This window comes from Salvelinus fontinalis, chromosome 19 (genome assembly GCF_029448725.1).
Source record: "Salvelinus fontinalis isolate EN_2023a chromosome 19, ASM2944872v1, whole genome shotgun sequence".
NCBI lineage: Eukaryota > Metazoa > Chordata > Actinopteri > Salmoniformes > Salmonidae > Salvelinus > Salvelinus fontinalis.
In genome coordinates this window covers 22,338,180-22,363,135 of record NC_074683.1, presented here as the reverse complement: position 1 = coordinate 22,363,135, position 24,956 = coordinate 22,338,180, and the positions used below count along the sequence as shown (strand labels likewise).

Sequence of the window (24,956 nt, the reverse complement as noted above, 5' to 3'; positions counted from 1 at the left end):
GAACACACACCTCAGAGCAGCGGGAACAAAAGACACCAGGAAGAGATTGACCCAATGACATCATTGAAAAGCAAAGGCTCCTGGGAGAGCAGAGACAGGAAGCTCTTTTCAGACCCACAGAGAGTGTCTGTAGCGGAGGTGAAAACATGGACACACATTCAGACAGTCACATTTGCATCATTGGGAGATGACTTCAACCCCCTCTGAGTGAAACAAATGTGAATATGACTGAAGACATTCCCACTGACTAAAAAAAGATGGCGCTGCAGAGATGGTTAGCTGCCGTCTTACAGGCTTCCTAAACAATTCTGCTATTTTGTGTTTTTTACGCTGATCAACTTTTTTGTACATAATATTTCCACTATAATTTTCTATGACCAAAAACAGCTTCTGGACATCAGATCAGCGATCGCTAACCTCGATTTGGTTTCTACTTCAACGATTCGGCAGTTGAGGATGTACTGCTTATCCTGGACCAGGCCCTAATCCCTAGGACTCGAAAGGACTCGAAAGAGATGGAGCGAGAGAGGCAAACAAGCGGCCTCCCTGACGAGACTACTTTGAGTAAAAACATTGCCTCCACCGTCTGTTCTACTGGCGAACATACAATCACTAGAGAACAAACTTGACGAGCTCCGTTCAAGACTATCCTATTAATTAACAGGACCGTAAGGAACTGTAATATCCTATGTTTCTCAGAGTCATGGCTGAACACAGAAATGGATAATACACATCTAGCTGGTTTTTCTATGTCTCGTCAAGACTGAACGGCAGCTTCAGGTAAGGTGTGTATCTCGTTAACAAAAGCTGGTGCGCAATCTCTAAAATTAAAGGTCTCAGTTTTGCTCGCCTGAATTAGAATACGTCACGATAAACTGGAGACCATAATATTTACAGAGAAATACATTTTTCATAGCCGTCTATTTACCACCACAAACAGACGCTGGTACTTAGACTGCACTCAACGAGCTGTATACGGCCGTAAGCAAACAAGAAAAAGGATATCCAGAACCACCGCTCCTGGTGGCCGGTGATTTTAAAGCAGGGTGTTACGAACCCCCTTTTCCCAGTAGTCTAGGGGGGGGGGGGGGGGGAACGAGACCCGTAACATATCTCATGCAAATCACAACAGTGAGAACGGAAAGAAAACTACAGACAATCTAAACCTACCGTCAAACACTTTAGGTTTATTGTCAAACACACGGTAATGGGGTGTGGGAAAAAGAAATAATAAATATCCAAAAACCCCTAAGCTAGTCTTACTGGGTACAGAACAGCTAGCTAACTAACCAATAAAATACAGTGGGTGGGTCCGCCCAGTTCTAACTAGGGTATTTAGACAAAGTTTTCCTTCGGGTAATGTATGCCCAAGGGCGACTTGGCTGGTTATCCCCTTTTCCCACCAACAAACCAACAATAATACACCACAGCAGTACATACTCACATGATAACAGACAATGTGAGATGTATCCACACAAACAAACTAAACTGTGGGGTATGAAAGAATGTGGTCTTCAGCAAATTAAAAGAGCGAGAGACTCTGGGAAAACAACTGACTGGGTTTTTAAACCAAGGGAAAGGGGATGTGATTGGGTAAGGGAAACAGGAGGAGGTGTCTTCAGATTGATGCGACTGATGACTGCCACATGTTACTAGGACAGAGGAGAAATACAAATATCCCCAGGATACCTGTATCCATAACACAGGGAAACTGAAACCTGTCTTACCTCAATTTTATCAGCATGTCACCTGTGCAAAGAGTCGAAAAATACTCTAGATCACTTTTAATCCACACACAGAAATGCATACAAAGCTCTCCCTCGCCCTCCATTTGGCAAATCCGACCATAAATCTATCCTCCTGATTACTGCTTACAAACAAAAAAAATCAAACCGGAAGTACCAGTGACGCGATCAAAATGGAAGTGGTCCGATGAAGCGGATGTTAAGCTTTAGGACTGTTTCGCAAGCAGAGACTGGAATATGTACAGGGATTCATCAGATAACATTGAGGAGTTCACCAAATCAGTCAGTTATCGGTGCCTCGACCTACAGTGACCGTACGTGCAGTTGAAGTCGGAAGTTAACATAAACTAGTTTTAATGACTCCAACCTAAGTGTTTCAACCACTCAACAAATTTCTTGTTAACAAACTATAGTTTTGCAAGTCATTTAGGACATCGAATTTGTGCATGACACAAGTAATTTTTCCAACAATTGTTTAGAATCAGATTTTCACTTGTAACTCACTGTATCACAATTCCAGTGTGTCAGAAGTTTACGTACACTAAATTGACTGTGCCTTTAAACAGCTTGGAACATTCCAGAAAATGATGTCATGACTTTAGAAGCATCTGATAGGCTAATTTACAACATTTGAGGCAATTGGAGGGTTACCTGTGGATGAATTTCAAGTCCTACCTTCAAACTCAGTGCCTCTTTGCTTGACATCATGGGAAAATCAAAAGAAATCAGCCAAGACCTCAGAAAAAATGTTTGTTGACCTCAACAGTTCTGGTTCATCCTTGGGAGCAATTTCCAAACGCCTGAAGGTACCACGTTCATCTGTACAAACAATAGTACGCAAGTATAAACAACATGGGAACACGCAGCCGTCATACCACTCAAGAAGGAGACATGTTGTGCCTCCTAGAGATGAACATACTTGGGTGCGAAAAGTGCAAATCAATCCCAGAACAAAGGACCTTGTGAAGATGTTGGAGGAAACGGGTACAAAAGTATCTATATCCACAGTAAAACAAGTCCTATATCGACATAACCTGAAAGGCTGCTCAGCAAGGAAGAAGCCACTACTCCAAAACCGCCATAAAAAAAGCCAGACTACGGTTTGAACCTGCACATAGGGACAAAGATTGTACTTTTTGGAGAAATGTCCTCTGGTCTGATGAAACAAAAATAGAACTGTTTGGCCATAATGACCATCGTTATGTTTGGAGGAAAAAGCGGGAGTCTTGCAAGCCGAAGAACACCATCCCAACCGTGAAGCACGGGGGTGGCAGCATCATGTTGTGGGGGTGCTTTGCTGCAGGAGGGACTGGTGCACTTCACAAAATAGATGGCATCATGATGAAAGAAAATTGTGGATATATTGAAGCAACATCTCAAGACATCAGTCAGGAAGTTAAAGCTTGGTCGCAAATGGATCTTCCAAAGGGACAATGACCCAAAGCATACTTCCAAAGTTGTGGCAAAATGGCTTAAGTAATGTAAACTGTAAACCTCTGATCTCCCAAGGATGAACCAGACTTGTGGAGGTCTTGGCTGATTTCTTTAGATTTTCCCATGATGTGAAGCAAAGAGGCACTGAGTTTGAAGGTAGGCCTTGAAATACATCCACAGGTACACCTCCAATTGACTCAAATGATGTCAATTAGCCTATCAGAAGCTTCTAAAGCCATGACATCTTCTGGAATTTTCCAAGCTGTTTAAAGGCACAGTCAACGTAGTGTATTTAAACTTCTGACCCACTGGAATTGGGATACAGTGAATTATAAGTGAAATAATCTCTCTAAACAATTGGTGGAAAAATTACTTGTGTCATGCACAAAGTATATGTCCTTAGCGACTTGCCAAAACTATAGTTTGTTAACAAGAAATTTGTGGAGTGGTTGAAAAAACGAGTATTAATGACTCCAACCTAAGTGCATGTAAACTTCCGACTTCAACTGTATATGTACATATCTACCTCAATTACCTCGTACAGCAACTCGTTACTGCTACCTCTTGTATACATGTTTTCCTTACTCCGTATTCATTCCTTGTGTTATTATTTTTTTCTTCCATCACTGTTAGTCTACACTTGTTTACAAAGCATATGACAAATACATTTTCATTTGCTGGATTAGCGTTCTAAAAAGGGAAACAGATGAGGCTGTGGCCTCAGTCAGACAATTACTGCTGGGTCAGATCATCTATTCTTATCTGTTGAATGACAGAGTGGAAGTGATTCAGAGCTAGGTGGTAGGTGAAGCCGCAAAGCTTTATGGTAGGCGACACCCACCAACTAGTAGGCTAATAGAAGCATATTTCAGTTAGTGACCATCTGATGACATGCTCCCCACTTCACTCCAGTCTATTCCAAGTTCTCAGTACTGGACTAAACTGGTCCAAACTGGGCTGACCCGAGCCACTTTCTCTGTCCCTGGTGTTAATTTGGGAGCTAATCTAGATGATCTCCACACAATGACAGCCTCAAAGAGACTCACTCCTATGGCTCCCTGCCCTACTGCCACATCACATTCACAACAGAGACAACACAGATAAGCATCTCCCTATTCACCACCATAGTCCCCTCCAAATTTGTCACCAAGCTTGGGACCCTGGGACTGAACCCCTTTATCTGACACTGGATCCTGGACTTCCTGGCAGGTCGGACACAGGTGGTAAGAGTAGGTAATAACACCTCTACCATGCTGACCCTTAACACGGGGGCCCCTCAGGGGTGTGTGCTTAGTCACCTGCTATACTCCCTGTTCACCCAGGACTGTGTGCTGTGTGCTGATGACGATGAATAAGCCTACAGGGAGGTCAGAGACTTAGCAGTGTGGTGCCAGGACAACAACCTCTCCCTCAACGTCATTAAGACCAAGGAGCTGATCGTGGACTATAGGAGAAAGAGGTTAGAGCACGCACCCATCTACATCAACTGGGGTGTTGTGGAGAAGGTAGAGAGCTTCAAGTTTCTTAGTGTCCACATTTGTAAGGACTTAACATGGTCCACACACCCCCACACAGTCACGAAGAAGGCACGGCAGCGCCTCTTCCTCCTCAGGAGGATGAAAAGATTTGGCCCTCGGGTCCTCAAAAAGTTCTACAGCTGCACCATCGAGAGCATCATGACTGGCTGCATCACCACTTCTTATGGCAAATTCACTGCCCTAGACCACAAAGCATTACAGAGGGGTGAGGACAGCCCAGTAGATCACTGGGGCTGAGTTCCCTGGCATCCAGGACCTCTATACCAGGCAATGTCCAAAAATTTCTAAAGACTCCAGCCACCCAAGCAAGACTGTTCACTCTGCTATTGCCCGGGAAACAGTACAGAAGCGTCGGCTCTCGGACCAACTGGCTCCGAGACAGCTTCTACCCCCAAGCCATAAACTGATAGTCAATTAACGGAACCCAAACTATCTGCACTGACCATATTGCACTGGAACTACGCGCACACACTAGACCAGGGGTCTCCAACCTTCTCTAGCATGGAAGCTACTTTTTTTTTTTTATGAAACGTCGCACGCTACCTATTTGTATCTAGCTTTCAAATAGGCACATTGTTTTCTTCTCCTCTACATCTCTTCCCATGTCCTTAATGTACAAGAGAAAGTAGCGCACTGTTCTGTCAATATACCTAGTAAAAGAATGGGTTTCTACTTTACCTTCTATAACGGTATTTTAAATGTTTGGTTTGTTAAATGTAATACGCCGTATGTAACGTCCATTTTTATAGTTTACGCTACTTGAGTCATCCTCTCCGTTCCCTCTCTTTCCAAGCAGCTTTCCACACAGACCTAGTCCCACCTCATCACTCAAGGAGCGCATGTTGTTGCTTGACCACAAGACACTTTCGTTCAGTCTGCATGGTCAATGCAGCACATGCAAGAATGTTGATGACAACAATGTTGTTTCCACTTTGATCTTAATATAATGCGACAAGCGTTCTATAATTACAATATTAGTTTGTGTTTCTTACATCTGCAAACAGCTAGATTGTATTTTCTTAGCAAGTTAAGCTAAATCGTGTTAGCCATTAATGCTAATCGCTAGTTAGCTGGCTAGCTAATAAAATTACTGAGCCAGAGCAAACGTAGCTAGCTAATACAGCCTGACACCAGTACTGGTGGAGGCCTAAATCAAGCATGTTGTTTGTGCAAGAGTATCTTCTAAATCAAAGAGGAATAGGCAAAGCATGAATAAAGATTTAATGTAGCCAAAGACTATAGGGTCCCATAGGAAACACTGAACATCACTAAGGTTCCTACCCTCTCACAATAACTCATCCATGGTATTTTCATTCCTTCTCATGTCAAACACTATATTCAAAGTGCCAACTATTATTTATATTCTAACTATAGAATTATAATAAACATTATATTTTCATGATTCCAAAAGTTCACCCAAGTGTTTTTTTAATCTAAAACGCAATTGCAACATTTGGTTAAAAATAAGGCCTAGTATTTTTGCCCATATTGTGACAGTGTGGAAATTATCTCAAATGAGTGCAGGAAATGCAGAAATTGATGGAAATGCATGAAATGATTTGAGGTTGAAGTTGAATTTAACAGTATAAAACAAGCTGAATGGAGAAAGTTCCATTGAAATAATTTAGAATACATATATATATATTGTGACAGTGTGGAAATGATCTCAAATGAGTGTAGGAAATGCAGAAATTGATGGAAATGCACACTGTCACAATACGTGCCTCAGAGCAAATGTAGAACTTTAATTAATCAAAAACATAAAATACTGTCAAATTTGAAAAACACCATATATTTTGGCCATATCGCCAAAAATTATATTACATTTTTACTGAACATATTTTGGGAAAATATATATGCTTTAAGATTTTGTTTTTCACTCTTAAAATTACAATTGTTCATAGTGAAACAATGAAATTGGATTTTCTGATTTCATGTCAACGCTTACATTTTTGGGGGGGTCTGGAAGAAAACGAACACATTAAGATTTTTCAGTAATTCCATGATTAAGTGTAATTACATGACCCTCCAGCATGACAATGCCACCAGCCATACTGCCCATTATGTGCATGATTTCCTGCAAGACAGGAAAGTCAGTGTTCTGCCATGGCCAGCGAAGAGCCCGGATCTCAATTGCATTGAGCACGTCTGGGGCCTGTTGGATCGGAGGGCGAGTGCCATTCCCCCCAGAAATGTCCTGGAACTTGCAGGTGCCTTGGTGGAAGAGTGGGGTAACATTTCACAGCGGGAACTAGCAAATCTGGTGCAGTCTATAAGGAGGAGAAGCACTGCAGGTACTTAATACAGCTGGTGGCCACACCAAATACTGACTGTTACTATTGATTTTGACCCACCTTTTGTTCAGGGACACATTATTCCATTTCTGTTTGTCACATGTCTGTGGAACTTGTTCAGTTTATGTCTCAGTGTTGAATCTTATGCTCATACAAATATTACACATGTTAAGTTTGCTGAAAATAAACAGAGTTGACAGTGAGGATGTTTCTTTTCTTGCTGAGTTTACATACCACTTTCAGTCTACAACATCTTCCATTAACCACCTCTTAATGTAGTATTAAGAGTCACACACATCATGCAACACTCACAAATCTACATAGTGGCTCAGAGGAAGAGAAAGAGAGCGAGAGGAGAGATCCCCACATGAAGACAAGACACTAACAGTGGACTGTAGATGAGCAACAGTGAGGTTAGAGCAGGCCATTAAAACAAACATTACAAGCTGCCTGCCCTGTCCTGCCTGGCTGTCTAGCGGTCATTAATCTGTTGGACCGGACAAAGACCGAATGGCCTGGCTCTGCTCATTAGAACAAAGAGGAGTCCTGGCCTATGACAGTGTTGCTGGCTGCTCTACGACAGTAATTTATAGTCTACATGGAGAAACACTTGCATCACAGACGTCTTCTTCAGGTGACCTTTTCTTCTTATGCCTTAAATTGGTTTTCACAGCGCCATTAGCCTACATCATGACTGCTCAAACATCTTCCTGGAGATCTACTGTTCTTGAGGTTCAGTCCTACCCTAATTTAACACACTTGATTCAGCTTGTTAAGATCTTGTTGATCTGCTAATTAGTAGAATCAGGTGTGTTAAATTAGGGTTGAACTGAAAACCCACAGGACAGTAGATCTCCAGGAAGAGGGTTGGGCAGCTCTGGTCTACATGGAAGAGGAGTGACATGTCCTTTACAAAACAATGACTGCCACTTGTATCAGTCATGGTAAACTAGAAGAAACTTCAAAATAGCCCAACCTAACAACACCGCAATTCACTGTGAGAGGTTATCATCATTATGTCCAACAGAGTTAGGGCTGTGAATGTTGTGGGAAAAATCCTGGTCCTAATAAAGTGATGCATATCAGTGAAATTGAGGAATCTGCCGGCACAAGAACAATCCAATGTGTCTATTATTGGCTAAGGACAAGAGCTGTGGGTACTTGCAGGATTTGCAACCAAAAAGACGATAACGCGATGAAACCTTGTGTTTTGAATGGGGTCCAACTAAGAAAAAAACATCAGCAATAATGACTCCATATGCCTTGCATTTGACGGTGGTAAACATCAGGCCACTATGAGCATTACGAGGACAAGAGGGAAAACGGTGGAAGGCATGTTGTCAATTAGCCTAGTACAATCAAGGCAGAACAGTCATTCAGAACAGTCATCTAGTACAATAGAGGCAGAACAGTCCTAGTAGGCAGTCATTTGCTGTCTCTCTCCTAACACTAACAGCCTGGTTGAGTGTACAGCAAATGTAATGAGGTTACCACTGACTTAGGGTTGAACAATATTATAGTAGTTTCAGATATCAAAGATTATTGACAGCCATCGTCGATGGTGACGACATTGTGATGTGACAGACGATGAATAGCCTATTTCAACTTGACTGGCACCATGCAGTAAAGAGCAGAATGCAACAGAACAATGTACACCGAGCTAAGATTTTCACCAAAGCAGCGCAAAATTTCCAGTCAGAAAATGTGTTCTGTTTTTCTCTCAATGTCAGATGTTCTGGGCCATATAGTTGGAACCTTTTTTTTGTTTGTTTTGTGGACGCTCAAGTGTCTACTTATTTTAAAAGTCAAATTTTGTATTTTATCTCCATTGGATACGAATATGACTTCAGTTGTTATGCATGCTGACTTTCTCCGGCCGTGATACCTCATGATCAAACAATACATTTATCTAACGGCGAGCTATGCGCTCTCAGAAAGTTAAGTCGCTTTTGAATAACCTAAAAACATGATAGCCTGGTGGTTAGAGCGTTGGGCCAGTAACCGAAAGTTTTCTGGAACGAATCCCTGAGATGACAAGGTAAAAATCTGTTGTTCTGCCCCTGAGCAAGGCAGTTAAGCCCACTGTTCCCCGGGCACTGAAGACGTGGATGTCGATTAAGGAAGCCACCCACACTTCTCTGATTCAGAGTGGTTGGGTTAAATGCGGAAGACACATTCCAGTTGAAGGCATTCAGTTGTACAACTGACTAGGTATCCCCCTTTCCCTTAATAATGAGAGAAGTAGAACAAACCCCAGAAAGATAGAAAAATCTAACGAGTAGTTTGAACAAACCTTACAGTTGAGCAAATCACAGTCTACCATACAAGAAATGATGCATGCATCCCTCTTGTCGTTGCAAACCAAATGGCCAAAAGCCATACTAAATAAAATAGCTTATCAAAAGCATAAAGACAAGGTAAAGTTAAGAGCATTTCCCAAATAGTCTATTCTAATAGTGTTTAGTGTCTTCAAGTTGCAGCTTTCAAATGGGGGTGAAAGTCAGAGTCTATAGGCGATTCTCTATCACAGCTTTATTCTGAATGACAAATATCACATGCAACAAGATGTGAAATTGAGCAAAAAATATCAAGATAGAAAAATATATGGACAAGTAAAAGCTGAGCAAAGCTTATGAAGCAAAGCTTAGACTATAATAAAAATGACAAAATTAGGCATTTCAAATAATTAGACTCTGGAGTGTCCACTATAAAAAAAAAACATGTAATAGGTTTCAGCTATATGGCCCAGATCAACAGACATTGAAAGAGAAAAAAACATTTCTTAACATTCGCAAGGCCGCGGGCCAAACGGAATACCAGGATGGGTACTTGAAGCATGCGCTGACAAGCTTGCAAGTTTCTTCACTGACAACCTATCCTTGACCCGGTCTGTAATACCAATTTGTTCAAAGCAGACCACCATAGTCCCCGTGACCAAAAACGCCAAGGTAACCTGCCTAATGACTATCACCTCATAGCAATCACATTTTTTGCCATGAAATTCTTTGAAAGGCTTGTCATGGCTCACAACACCATCATCCTAGACACCCTGAACCCACTCCAATTCCCATACCACCCCAACAGAGCCACAGATGACTCACTCACTCCACATGCTTTCACCCACCTGGAAAAAAGGAATACCTATGCAAGAACACTGCTCATTGACTACAGCTCAGCATTCAACACCATAGTCCCCTCCAAGTTCATCACTTGCTTAGTCCCTTCCTGTACTCCCTGTTCACCCACGACAGCATGACAACACAGGACTCCAACGCCATCATCAAGTTTGCTGACGATGCGACGGTGGTAGGACTGATCACCGACGACGAGGCAGCATATACATTTTCTTTAAAGTGGTCAGAGACCTAGCAGAGTTGTGCCAGGACAACAACCTTTCCCTCAATGTCAGCTAGACAAAGGAGCTGATCGTGGACTATAGGAAACGGAGGGGCGAGCACACATCCATCCACATCGATGGGGCTGTAGTGGAGCGGGTCGAGAGCTTCAAGCGTCCACATCACTAATGTCCAAACACACCTACAAAATTGTGAAGAGGGCACAACAGCGCCTCTTCCCCCTCAGAAGGCTGGAAAGATTTGGTATGGACCCTCAGATCATCAACACTTCTACAGCTGCATCATTGAGAGCATCTTGACTTGCTGAATCACCACGGCAACTGCAAGGCACACGACCGCAAGGCGCTACAGAGGGTGGTGAGTACGGCCCAATAAATCACTGGGGCCGAGCTCCCTGCCATTCAGGACCTCTATACCAGGCGATGTCAGAGATTGTCAATGACTCCAGTAGGGCTGGGCGATATGGCCTGAAAATCATATCTAAATTTGTTCAAATTTATGAGTAATTCACAATATATACAGTGCCTTCTGGAAGTATTCACACCCCTGAAATGTTCCACATTTTGTTGTGTTACAGCATGAATTTAAAATTGATTAGAATAGATCCCTTTGAGCATGGTGACGTGATTCATTACACTTTGGATGGTGTACTACAGTTACTACAAAGACACAGGCATCATTCCTAACTTATTTGCCGGAGAGGAAGGAAACCGCACATTGATTTCACCATGAGGCCAATCGTGGCCTTTAAAACAGTTAGAGTTTAATGGCTGTGATAGGAGAAAACTGAAGATGGATCAACAACATTGTAGTTACTCTACAATATTAACCTAATTGACAGAGTAAAAAGAAGGAGGCCTATACAGAATATATATATTCCAAAACATACATCCTGTTTGCAACAAGGCACTAAAGTAATACTGCCAACATGTGGTAAAACAATTACCTTTTTGTCCTGAGTACAAAGTGTTATGTTTGGGGCCAGTACCTCTCTCCACATTTTCAAGCATAGTGGTGGCTACATTATGACATGGGTATGCTTGCATTCGTTAACGACAGGAGAGTTTCAGGATAAAAAAGAAACAGAATGGAGCTAAGTACAAGCAAAATCCTAGAGGTTAACCTGGTTCAGTCTGCCTTCAACCAGACACTGGGAGATGAATTCCCCTTTCAGCAGGACAATAACCTAAAACACAAGGCCAAATCTAGACTGGAGTTGCTTACCAAGAAGACAGAAAATCTTCCTGAGTGACAGAGCTTGAAGAACTTAGAAAATAATAAAATGGGCAAATATTGTACAATCCAGGTGTGGAAAGCTCTTAAGACAATTAGCCAGAAAGAGCCACAGCTGTAGTCGCTGCCAAAGGTGATTCTAACATGTATTAATTCAGGGGTGTGAAAACTTATGTAAATTAGATTTCTTTACTACATTTCAAATAAATTAGCAAACATTTGAAAAAAAAAAAAAATTCAATTTGTCCTTATGTGGTATTGTGTTTAGATGGGTGAGCAAAATAATTGTATCCATTTTGAATTCAGGCTGTATCAACAAAATGTGGAATAAGACAAGGGTTATGAATACTTTCTGGATCTAGATTTTTAACGTTAGCTCCAAATAAGCTTTGTTGCACAATTAAAAAGGTCAATACACTGCATTTCAAACAGTCAGAAATAATGTAATGAATTCAGGGCTTGTAAAATTATAACTAGGCTAAATATAACCCTTCAACCATAAGACCCACTAATCATTTAATGATTTTACCAAAATAGCTTAACCTGCTTTTTTTTCAATAATCACTGATCTTACTTTTAAGTCTATGAAAAGGACAATTTTTATTACAAATTTAACCAGAACCATGCACATCCACTAATGATGACCAACGTCTTGTAGCAGGCATAGAAAATGAACACAGGTCTCAAACAATCTCTAAAGCACAAGCTAACGTGCTAGTGATGGGCCAGCCAAGCCAACTTTGATATATTCGCTTGCTAACAAGGTAGAACAGTTGAACTGTTATGAATAGGCTTACATCCTCCTGTCGGTCTCCAACTGTTCGAACAACATAGCCTGTTTACTTTGTTTAGATTGTTGAAATCAAGTGGCCTACCTGGATAAGAAGATGCTTATTTCTCAGAATTGGAACAGATTTCCAATTCCTGATATAAACTAGTATTTTATTGCTCATTGCATATTTATAAAAACACTGACTAGACAGCTAGCAAAAAAGTCTATGGCAAAAATGCTGCTAGTGGTACCGCAATACCACGCGCAACAGAAACTGAGTACATTTTCCGCAAACATGTTCATTCATACTCTCGTTTTGGTATGTCTGCTCTACATAAAAAGGGTATCATTAGAAAGGTTAACTTCTCTATTACAGTAAAATAATGTCTCTGTTTCAGTGTCCATATGACTGTTTCTGTTGGACCAAACCTCAAAAGCAAATAGAGTTTAAACTGCTTGTTGTCAGAGAGGAAGAAGTGATCTTTCGTCGTGGTTGTTGTGCGAATTAATTCAATATATCGCCCAGCCCTAGACTCCAGCCACCCATGCCATAGACTTCTCTCTGCTACCGCACGGCAAGCGGTACTAATGTACCAAGTCTGGAAGCAACAGGACCCTGAACAGCTTCTAACCCCCAAGCCATAAGACTGCTAAACAAGACTGCTAAATAGCTCATCAAATGGCTATCCGGGATACCTGCATTGAAACACACAACATGCGCGCACATGCATACTGACGCCACACACACATTCACCACATACGCTGCTTCTACTTTCTATTATCTACAGTGCATTCGGAAAGTATTTAGACCTTGACTTATTCCATATTTTATTACATTACAGCCTTACTCTGAAATTATTCTTTTTTATTTCCCCCTCATCAATTTACACCCAATACCCCATAATGACGAAGCAAAAACACGTTTTTACACATTTTTGCAAATGTATAAAAATGTAAAATAAATAAAAAGTGAAATATCACATTCACATAAGTATTCAGACCCTTTGCTCAGTACTTTGATTAAACACCTTTGGCAGGGATTACAGTCTCGATCTTCTTTGGTATGACACTACAAGCATGGCACACCTGTATTTAGGGAGTTTCTCCCATTGCTCTCTGCAGATCCTCTCAAGCTCTGTCAGGTTGGATGGGGAGCATTGCTGCAGAGCTATTTTCAGGTCTCTCCAGACATGTTAGATCGGGTTCAAATTCAGGCTCTGGCTGCGCCACTCAAGGACATTCAGATACTTGTTCAGAAGCCACTCCTGCATTGTCTTGGCTGTGTGCTTAGGGTCATTGTCCTGTAGGAAGGTCAACCTTCACACCAGTCTGAGGTCCACTTTGGAGCAGGTCTTCATCAAGGATTTCTCTGTACTTTGCTCCGGTCATCTTTGCCTCAATCCAGACTAGTCTCCCTGTCCCTGCCGCTGAAAAACCTCCCCACAGCATGATGCTGCCACCACCATGCTTCACCGTAGGGATGGTGCCAGGTTGCCTCCAGACATGACGCTTGGCATCCGGGCCAAAGAGTTCAATCTTGGTTTCATCAGACCAGAGAATCTTGTTTCTCATGGTCTTAGAGTCTTTAGGTGCCTTTTGTCAAACTCCAAACGGGCTGACGTTCCATAAACGCCTGATTGGTGGAGTGCTGCAGAGATGGTTGTCCTTCTGGAAGGTTCTCCCATTTCCACAGAGGACCTCTGAAGCTCTGTCAGAGTGATCATCGTGTTCTTGGTCACCTTCCTGACCAAGGCCCTTCTCCCCCGATTGCGCAGTTTGGCCGGGCGGCCAACTCTAGGAAGAGTCTTGGTGGTTCTAAACTTCTTCCATTTAAGAATGATCAAGGCCACTGTTCTTACGGATCTTCAATGCTGCACTGTCAACTGTGAAACCTTATATAGACAGGTGTGTGCCTTTCCAAATAATGTCCAATCAATTGAACTTACCACAGGTGGACTCCAATTAAGTTGTAGAAACATCTCAAAGATGATCAATGGAAACAGGATGCACCCGACTTAAATTGAGTCTCATAGCAAAGGGTCTGAATATTTACGTAAATAAGGTATGTTTTTTTGTCTAAAAACATGTTTTGTCAATATGGGGTATTGTGGGTATATTTCTGAGAAAAACAGAATGTGGAAAAAGTAAAGCCGTCAGACGCCTTGACTTTTTCCACATTTTCTTACGTTACAGCCTTATTCTAAAATGGATTTAAGAAAACAATCACACACAAAACCCCATAATGAACCTGTTTTTGCTTTTTTATACATTTTTGCAAATGTGTTTAAAAACATTTGTCATTATGGGGTATTATGTTATTGATTTTTTTTAAATCCTAATCAATATACACATGCCATTTTGACATAACTTTTTGTTTTTATACATTTGCAAAAAGGCGTCTGAATACTTTCTGAAGGCACCGTATGAACATAGGTACCTCAATTATCTCGTACTCCTGCACATAGACTCTGTACTGGTACGCCTTGTATATAGCCATGTTTTTACTCGTTATTGCTATTCGTTATTCAGTGTGTATTTATTCCATGTGTCAATATTTCAATTATTTGTATATTTATTTAAAAAAAATGTTTTCCCCTTTTCTCCCCAATTTTCGTGGTATCCAATCGCTAGTAATTACTATCTTGTCTCATCGCGACAACTCCGTACGGGCTCGAAAGCCATGCGTCCTCCGAAGCACAACCCAACCAAGCCGCACTGCTTCTTAACACAGCGCGCCTCCAACCCGGAAGCCAGCCGCACCAATGTGTCGGAGGAAAGACCGTGCACCCGGCCCCCTTTGGTAAGCGCGCACTGCGCCCGGCCCGCCACAGGAGTCGCTGGAGCGTGATGAGACAAGGATATCCCTACCGGCCAAAACCTCCCTAACCCGGACGACGCTATGCCAATTGTGCGTCGCCCCACGGACCTCCCGGTTGCGGCCGGCTGCGACAGAGCCTGGGCGCGAACCCAGAGACTCTGGTGGCGCAGCTAGCACCGCGATGCAGTGCCCTAGACCACTGCGCCACCCGGGAGGCCCAATTATTATTTTTATCTTTACTTTCAACTCGTAAGTAAGCATTTCACTGTTAGTCTACACCTGTTGTTTACGAAGCATGTGACAAAAATGTTTTGTTGATTAAAGACCAACTCTACACAGCCTATTTCCATAGCCTACTATTAGTAATATAGGCTACAACCTACCTACCACGTATAGAATTAGGCAATAAGGCCTGATAAGAGAGGAAATGCAAATCATTGAATAATTATCCAGTTCTGGGGAAATCAGAGTTGTTTGCCTGCACCCGGGACCTTGATGATTTACAACCCATCACACAGCCATTTAGGCTTCTTGACTGTCACTTGCAGGTCAGCACACACAGACACACACCTCTTTCGTGCCACAGCTCCAAAAGAAGGAAGGCTAATAAAAAAAGATTTGGCTCCAAAATATATTTTGTCATGATTTTTCTAGTCCCGCCCGTAGCATGTGAGCTTGTGCTAGCGGTCCTTTTAAGATGTCTTTTTCTGTTTCGTTTTTAACCAAACAAATATTGGCCAATATAGGGCGATACCTTCATATATCAATGTTTTATGGGTACAAATCACAATGGGACAAAGTTTGACATCGCCCAACCCTACACTGAGTGAGCATTCATTCCTTCCCGCTGCCCGCGCTGGTTGGTTGTGCTGATTAACTCTGACAGCGGAGCTGCCTGGGCTGTTTAGGCGTGTCACTGACACAGCCAGTCATCATTATCAACAACATCATCCTACTGACATCTGTTACAGTGAGCTCTGTCAAGTACTGAAAAAAAACTAGGCCTATACATCTAAACAACATCAATGACCATCCTACCCCCATTTGCAGAAAATGTAATTGTATTTATTGGTCAAAAACTCCTTGATTATCCTGGAGGTGACTAAGGCTAAACTCAATACAAGTCAATGTAAAGTTATTAATTATTTACAGAAGGTAAACCGCTGGTTAGGAGGCTAATTCACCAAGACAATCTGCTCATTTGTGAAAAGGGCTTTGGGCTGCGAGCTCAAATGCTGCGTTTATTAAAGACTATAATCCACATTATCCTCCTAGATTACACATTCCTCAGAGTAACCATCATGTGACAGCAGTAGCCATCCCTCAGGTCCAATATAGCTACGGCTGGGGAGGTGAGCCGCAGCCCAGGGGTTTCTAACAGTAGCAAAGACCTCCATATGACCACGTCTAGCTGGCTGTAGAATACTCAAAACGATTAAGACAAAGGTATTGTTGGTCCAAAACACTGGTTCACTACACTTCTCTACAAAGTTGGCGTGCTCTAAACTGATCACTGAGGTACCATATTCCAGAACCATCACCTAAACTCCGGCTCTAGACAAAGTAAAAAAGTTTAAGAACCTAAAATCTGTTAAATTTCAGCTGCAAAGCACATAACAAATAATTCCACACTAATCTCAAACACGGACTTCTAAACGTATTAAAGAGTGAAATTCCATTTACTTTCCCTCCCACTCATACCGCTCTCACTGACCAATGGTCTGAGTGACCACCTTTTAATTCAATGGTCTTCTAGATAAAGCAGGAAAGATTGTCTGCTAGTGTGCAAACCTTTACATTCAAATCAACAACATTACATTATTTAACATAACATAAGTAGCAAGTTTCCCTCCAGTATTGCATCCACCTGCATTATCCTACCTCTAACAGATCATTAAATGGCTTGTATCAGATCATTAAATGTTCATGGACCCTAAACCACCTTTTCCCTGCAGTAAGACATCAAAGTGCTGAGTGTGTATGGCAATCAAACCTCTCCTTGTTTCCTCTCATCTGCACTGATTGGAAAGGGTGAAAACAATATTGTGGTAGCAGAAAGTGGTCTGTGCAGCAGACAAGGATGGATCTGTCTGTGATGTCTGTCAAAAGCTGACACGACTGGGGCACTATGAGTGTGTAAGCACGTGTGTGTGTGTGATGTCTGTCAAAAGCTGACACGACTGGGGCACTATGAGTGTGTAAGCACGTGTGTGTGTGTGATGTCTGTCAAAAGCTGACACGTAAAAAATAGAAATATACATACATACACTAAATGCAGTCTGAAGTAGTCAAAATGTCACCTCCAGCTGAGCACTGCACTGTCTAGTGTCTAAGGTGAAGGAGGGGCAGATTAGCATAAAGCTCTCTCAGACAGTGGGTGCGCACACACAATGTTTTCTCTACCGTCTCATTCACCCACACACGGTGCTGCTGTGGCGACCTGGATTCCCCCAATCCAAACTAGCTCAACCACCACAGCACAAGTCCTAGCAACCACAGACACTCAGCAGGTTGCACCATTCCACTAGGAAGTACCCAATGATGTACAGTACATTCAGAAAGTATTCAGACCCCTTGACTTTGTCCACTTTGTTACGTTACAGCTAGAGGTCGACCGATTAATCGGAATGGCCGATTAATTAGGGCCGATTTCAAGTGTTCATAACAATCGGAAATCTGTATTTTTGGACTGCGATTTTGCAGAGTTTTTAAAAAACATTTTTATTTAACTAGGCAAGTCAGTTAAGTACACATTCTTATTTTCAATGACGGCCTAGGAACGGTGGGTTAACTGCCTTGTTCAGGGGCAAAACGACAGATTTTTACCTTGTCAGCTCAGGGATTCAATCTTGCGGTTAACTAGTCCAACGCTCTAACCACCTGCCTCACGAGGAGCCTGCCTGTTACGCGAACACAGTAAGAAGCCAAGGTAAGTTGCTAGCTAGCATTAAACTTCTTATAAAAAACAATCAATCAATCATAATCACTAGTTAACTACACATGGTTGATGATATTACTAGTTTATCTAGCGTGTCCTGCGTTGCATATAAACGATGCGGTGCGCATTCGCAAAAAAGGACTGTCATTGCTCCAATGTGTACTTAACCATAAACATCAATGCCTTTCTTAAAATCAATACACAGAAGTATATATTTTTAAACCTGCATATTTATCGAAAAGAAATCCAGGTTAGCAGGCAATATTAACCAGGTGAAATTGTGTAATTTCTCTTGTGTTCATTGCACGCAGAGTCAGGGTATATGCAACAGTTTGGGCCGCCTGGCTCTTTGCGAACTAATTTGCCAGAATTTTACGTAATTATGAAATAACATTGAAGGTTGTGCAATGTAACAGGAATAATTAAACTCATGGATGCCAACCGTTAGATAAAATATGGAACGGAATAAACGTTTTGTTTTCGAGGTGATAGTTTCCGGATTAGTCAAAGGTATATGGTTTAGAGAGAAATAGTCGACGCGTTATAATTCCTGTAATAACTTGCGGCTGAACTTGAAAGGGGTTCCTTCGTTATTTTACCGTTCATGTCTTCCATAAAGAATGTCTTGATCTACTTCAAATAAGGTCTGTGTTTCGTGCAGGCTTAAACCGCCTTTTAAGTGAATCTAAAAATATCCTATGGAATAAATGAAGGAACCACTTTTCAGATTTTGCTAGAAGGTGTCATGGGAATTATGACTCGCACTTTGGTTGTCAATTCTTACCATGCCCATTATTAAAATAGGATTTCCTGCATATAGAAATGACAGTTTTTGTTTTCAACATTCATCACAATTAACTTAAACTGTATTTTTATTCAAACAGTTGAGAGTATTTGTCTCCTAAGCACTCTTCAGTATCATTGTCACTTCAGAGCTCTGTGTGTGTGTGTGTGTGTGTGTGTGTGTGTGTGTGTGTGTGTGTGTGTGTGTGTGTGTGTGTGTGTGTGTGTGTGTGTGTGTGTGTGTGTGTATTTATGTATTATATTAAGTTAAAATAAGTGTTCATTGAGTATTGTTGCAATTGTCATTATTACAAAAATGTGTGTGTGTGTATGATATATATATATTTTAAAAAACGGCCGATTAATCGCTATCGGCTTTTTTTGTCCTCCAATAATTGGTATCGGTGTTGAAAAATCACAATCGGTCGACCTCTACTCTGGACTGATGAAACCAAGACAATGCCAAGCATCACGTCTGGAGGAAATCTGGCACCATCCCTACGGTGAAGCATTGTGGTGGCAGCATCATGCTGTGGGGATGTTTTTCCAGGGGCAGGGACTGGGAGACTAGTCAGGATCGAGGGAAAGATTAACGGAGAAAAGTACAGAGAGATCCTTGATGAAAACCTGCTCCAGAGCACTCAGGACCTCAGACTAGGGCGAAGGTTAGCCTTCCAACAGGACAACAACCCTAAGCACACAGCCAAGACAACACAGGAGGGGCTTCGGGACAAGTCTCAATGTCCTTGAATGGCCAAGCCAGAGACCTGAAAATTGCTGTGCAGCGACACTCCCCATCCAACCTGACAGAGCTTGAGAAGATCTGCAGAGAGGAATGGGAGAAACTCCCCAAATACAGGTGTGCCAAGCTTGTAGCGTCATACCCAAGAAGTAGAGGCTGTAATCGCTGCCAAAGGTGCTTCAAAGTACTGAGTAAAGGCTCTGAATACTTAATTTAATCACTTTTAGAATAAGGCTGTAACATAAAATTTTTGGGGAAAAGTCAAAGGGTCTGAATACTTTCCGAAAGTACTGTATATAAACCCTGGATTGTCAAAGCCATATATTGGCCATTGAGAGGCTTTGAAACCACCGGTCAGCCATATTGATACTCCCCAGTAGGAATTAATGGAATTCTACAGTATTTCAGTTCAACATTTAAAGGACAAAATTACATGTATTTAAGTATTTGTTGTTGTATTGGGGACAGTAAAATAAACAAAATACTTAAGGAAAATGTTATTATATATTATGTGTTTTATTTGATGTTTAGCTCACGTTATATCATTTTAAAGCATGCATTAAGGTGTCTGTAATAGAACACATGTGGCAAAAACTAAAGTAGACAATTGCATTTGTCTTTTTTTTTTTTTAATTACAAACGGTGGGGGAGTGCCAAGATGGAGGCACGTGGCTTCAACACAGCGTGCCCAATCAGTCATCTAGTGTAAATATACATAATTGGGAGTACCCTGGTTGCCCTATTCCTCTCTAAAAAGTGCACTCACTGCTACAAGGCTAGAATGCAATGTCATGATCAGAACACTGTGTTTTAAGGCCAACACTGACTAAACATTTTATGGTCTGAATGCCATTCAGCACATCAGAAACAACACTAGGGAACAAACTGTTTGCTGCGGATAAATGACAAAACATGGGACCATCTCTTTAGTTATATTGTCTGTATCAGCAGGCCTACTACTGTAGTGGATTAATGGATATGTTTAAGAAATATTGTTCTATACCCCAAAATCAAATCAAGCAATTGATCAAAAACCTATACTAAAGGCTTATATTTGGGACTCACCCGTCATCGTCTCCGTCCACAGCTTTGAAGAGTCCGGCAGAAGCGGTTAAGGCACTGACCGCGGTGGCGGCAGGGTTACTTTCAGTCCCTAGCCCTGTGCCCATCTCAGAGCCACCCTCCCCAGCCAGCTTGGGCAGGGCCTGTGCCAGCAAGGCAGACTGGTGCTGGAAGAGCAGGCGCTGGGCATCCTCCAGCTGGGTGGTGGTGAAGGAGGGCAGGCTGGCATACAGGGCACTGGCCTGGGTAGCCACAGCCTGGGGCATGCTGACCCTGGGTGGCTGGGACTGGAGTTGAGATTGGGCCAGTCCACTGCTGTTCTGGGGCTGGGGGTCGTTCTGGGGGTTAGAATGAGGCACAATGGAGGCTAGGCAGCCCTGGTTAGGGGGGACAGGCAGCTGGGTGGCAAGTCCTTGGGCTTGGCCTGGGAGTGACTGCTGCTGTTGTTGATGTTGGTGGTCCAGGGAGAGAGGGTGTCCTTGTGGCTGCTGCCCAAACCCGGGCACTCCTGGGCCCATCTGAGGCATTAGCCCCGTTCCTGCTGCAGAGACCTGGAGAGAGGTCTGCTGGGGCTGCTGTTGAAGACCCTGGGGTTGGAGTATGGAGCCAACCACCTGCTGCTGCGGGACTCCCATCTGCCCAGGTCCAGGCAGGGCCTGTGGGAGAGCAGGTTTGGGTAGGCCTGCCTGGGGATGAGGGTAGTCTGGATGCATACCTCCAACCTGGCTCAGCCTGTGCACTGGGGCTGCATGGGAAGGGACAGAAGGCTGCTGGGGAAGAGCATAGCTCATCTGCTGCTGATGCACCCCCACTAGTCCCTGAGCTGAGGCTGGGGCTTGGATAGAGGCTGCCTGGGCGTAGGTGAGCGGCTGTTGGGGCATGGGAGTGGTAGGGTGGCCTAGGGTGGTCTTGAGGCCAGCCATGTTGATGGGGGCAGGGTGATGAGCACTGGCGGGGACTGAGGGAGCCACAGTGGTCAGCAGGTGAGGCTGGGACACCCCCATGGGGAGGCTGGGGTGGGAGGTCTGGAAGGCCTTAGGGGGGTTGGAGTAATCCTGGTACTGGGGCTGGAGTAATGGGGTGCCTCCGGCCTCTCCACTGCCAACGTTATCTGTGTAGTGACTCAGTGTGCTGACTGTGCTGTTCACTGAACTCCCACTGATGCCCTCTCTCTCCGACCCCCCTGTCACAATCTCAGGCCCGCACGGTCGCATGCTCTCCACACCCCGTCCACTAGGAAGAGAAACCTCAGAGAACGAGGGGGCAGGGGCTGAACCTGGGGTCTCCTTGTCATAGTACTCAGTACATGTCCATCTGCCCTTTTTAAAAGGCTCCGAGCTGGAGTCAAGCTTGACCACTCTGAAACGGGAGCTGGTGGTGGCAGGAGCTAGTGTTGGGGCTGGCTGGGAGGGGACTGAGGCTGAAGCCATGCCAGAGCTCTTCCCTGGCTGGGGCATGGCAGCTCCTCCACCCTGGGTGCCACTGGAGGGCCCCAACACCACGGAGGCAGTGGCAGCAGCAGAATTCATAGTGATGCTCGAGTTCACAGTTCCAGAGCTTTGATTTTGTATCAAATTGATATTGGGGTTGGTGTTGCCAAAGTTACTCCCCATCAAACCTCCAACCCCACCACTGCTACTCATCACACTAGGGGGGAAGCCACCACCACTGCTGCTAGCGCTGGTGCTAACACCCCCCATCACAGGCACATTGGAAGAGATGTACATATCCACAATACTAATATTGCTGGTCAGGGGATTAGCTATGCTAATGGTAGCACCAGCAGTAGAGTCATGCATTCCAGGGAGAGGGACAACTGCTACAGGCTGAGCAGCAACACTGGCAGAACCCACTGAAACATTCTCCAGAAGGACCCCCATGGCAGAAGGCATCTTTGAGCCACCACCAGCTCCTCCAGACGTGGGGGTTGAGTGGGGGGCTGAGGAAGGAGGCTGAGCCAGGGCCTGGTGAGGATGATTATGTTGCCCCTGCTGATGTTGGTAGTGGTGATGATGGTGGTGGTGCACATTCCCATTAACCATCCCTCCGTGCTGGGGTCCCTGGATTAAGGAGTGGGGGGGCTGGTTGGGGGAGACTGCCCCGGGTGTGACCGCCTCATGGAAGTTATTCAGTGTCTCCTCCGAGGAACTCCTCTCACCTCCAGCCATGTCATTGGCCTTAGAGAGGGAGACATCCAGGATCTCTGAAGAGGAAAGATCCTCCGTATGAGACTCATCCAGATCATCATAGCTCTCTGTGTCTTCTGCTATGCTGTTGTTGGTGCTCACAGAAATCTGGGCTGGGGTCACGCTAGTGATCTGGAAGCCGCTTTTCTTCTTCACCTGTGACCCAGAGGACAGAGCCTGGGGCTGTGGCTGGGAGTGCAGGTTCAGGCTGTGGGGAGGGTGCTGAGGCCCGGGGGAGGATGATCCAACAAGGGGTTGAGACTGCATCAGGAGGGGTGATTGGTAGTCTTCAGCGGGGACGTGGCTGTTGCTAACAGCCAAATTAGCTGGTGTTGACATGGGGCCACTCCCGGCGCCAGTGTTAATGTTACTACCCCTTCTAGGAAAATTCGCCGGGTGCGCCATCTTTCTGACGCTGCCAGAGTCTCCTGCAGAATCAGGATGGTGCATTTTGAAAGATTCCAGGGGGTAGCGGCTAGCCTCTGATAGTCTCGTCTAACGTTACAATGTTTTGGGGCCGCCGTTTTGACAAAGATTGGGTCAAAAGACTGATATTTAACAATATAATATCAGCTGACAATAAATAAATCCGTCTTAAATACAAGGTTCGATTATTTAGCTTTTATGGGTATATAAACGTCCCCTCTCGTGACGGAGAATGCTCGCGTTTGACAGTCGATTGGCGAGCAGAAATGCTAACAAGCTAGTTAGCTGGACTAACGTCAGCTGATGGGCTTGTTATCCAGTCACATACGCGTATGTTCTCACACACAAGCCAGCATTTCGTCGTTTAATATCTTATCTCAATAGGTAACTATCTAAAATAAATTGCTATAATAACACAAAGAGAGTATGCAGTACACATCCAAAGCGAGAGCTGAGATAGAAGTGTAACGTTAGCTCGCTCCATCACTATCCACACACTGTGGAGAGTCGCATTATTTAATTTCTCAGAAGCAAAAAAATGTAACAAGCAATCTTTTACCGATATAAGGTTATCCTTAGGAGAATATATCCACTTAAATGTCTCGCAAAACAGTTTAATCCATTCAGACAAGTCTTTGTTATAGTCCAATGTTTGCTGTATCACTCCCTGTTCCAAGAGCTATCTACAGCCAGTCCGCCTTCTTGCACTGTGACTCGAGCTGAAGGAGTGTGACGAGACCGAAGGGGGAGGAGAGAACTTGCTAACATGGCGACCGCGCATGCTCACTGACGCCCAGACTAGCCAGACATAAAGCAGTCTGGGGATAAGAGGGTGGGGGAGAACAGGGGAGAGACAGGCAGGCAACTCGCTTCAGAAGACCTAGAATAGATCATGTTCCGGAAAATACCGATGAACACAGACGATGGGACTAAATGACTCTTGCAGAATATTCCAATTATCCTTGGGCAACTTTACTGGATAACATTTTATGTGGTTAACATACACTGCTCAAAAAAATAAAGGGAACACTTAAACAACACAATGTAACTCCAAGTCAATCACACTTCTGTGAAATCAAACTGTCCGCTTAGGAAGCAACACTGATTGACAATAAATTTCACATACTGTTGTGCAAATGGAATAGACAAAAGGTGGAAATTATAGGCAATTAGCAAGACACCCCCCAAAACAGGAGTGATTCTGTAGGTGGTGACCACAGACCACTTCTCAGTTCCTCTGCTTCCTGGATGATGTTTTGGTCACTTTTGAACGCTGGCGATGCTCTCACTCTAGTTGTAGCATGAGACGGAGTCTACAACCCACACAAGTGGCTCAGGTAGTGCAGTTCATCCAGGATGGCACATCAATGCGAACTGTGGCAAAAAGGTTTGCTGTGTCTGTCAGCGTAGTGTCCAGAGCATGCAGGCGCTACCAGGAGACAGGCCAGTACATCAGGAGACGTGGAGGAGGCCGTAGGAGGGCAACAACCCAGCTGCAGGACCGCTACCTCCGCCTTAGTGCAAGGAGGTGCACTGCCAGAGCCCTGCAAAATGACCTCCAGCAGGCCACAAATGTGCATGTGTCTGCTCAAACGGTCAGAAACAGACTTCATGAGGGTGGTATGAGGG

At 43.7% G+C, this 24,956-nt stretch overlaps 1 protein-coding gene across 2 annotated transcripts in view; it reads right to left on the bottom strand.

Annotated features, from left to right (window-relative positions):
* The window catches only part of LOC129816495 (TSC22 domain family protein 1-like), a 77,312-nt gene extending 53,233 nt beyond the window's left edge, over window positions 1–24,079 (bottom strand). Inside the window, exons 1-2 of one of the 2 annotated variants that reach the window (XM_055871047.1) lie at window positions 20,719–24,079; window positions 1,092–18,090 (exon numbers count right to left, since the gene is read on the bottom strand). In XM_055871047.1, the coding sequence (XP_055727022.1) occupies window positions 18,063–18,090; window positions 20,719–23,351 (2,661 nt within the window). In that variant the 5' untranslated portion in view covers window positions 23,352–24,079 and the 3' untranslated portion in view covers window positions 1,092–18,062. Of the gene's footprint in view, window positions 1–1,091; window positions 18,091–20,718 lie in introns of those variants that run through there. The other variant, XM_055871046.1, reaches the window with a different exon arrangement.
* Window positions 24,080–24,956: the final 877 nt, after the last annotated feature.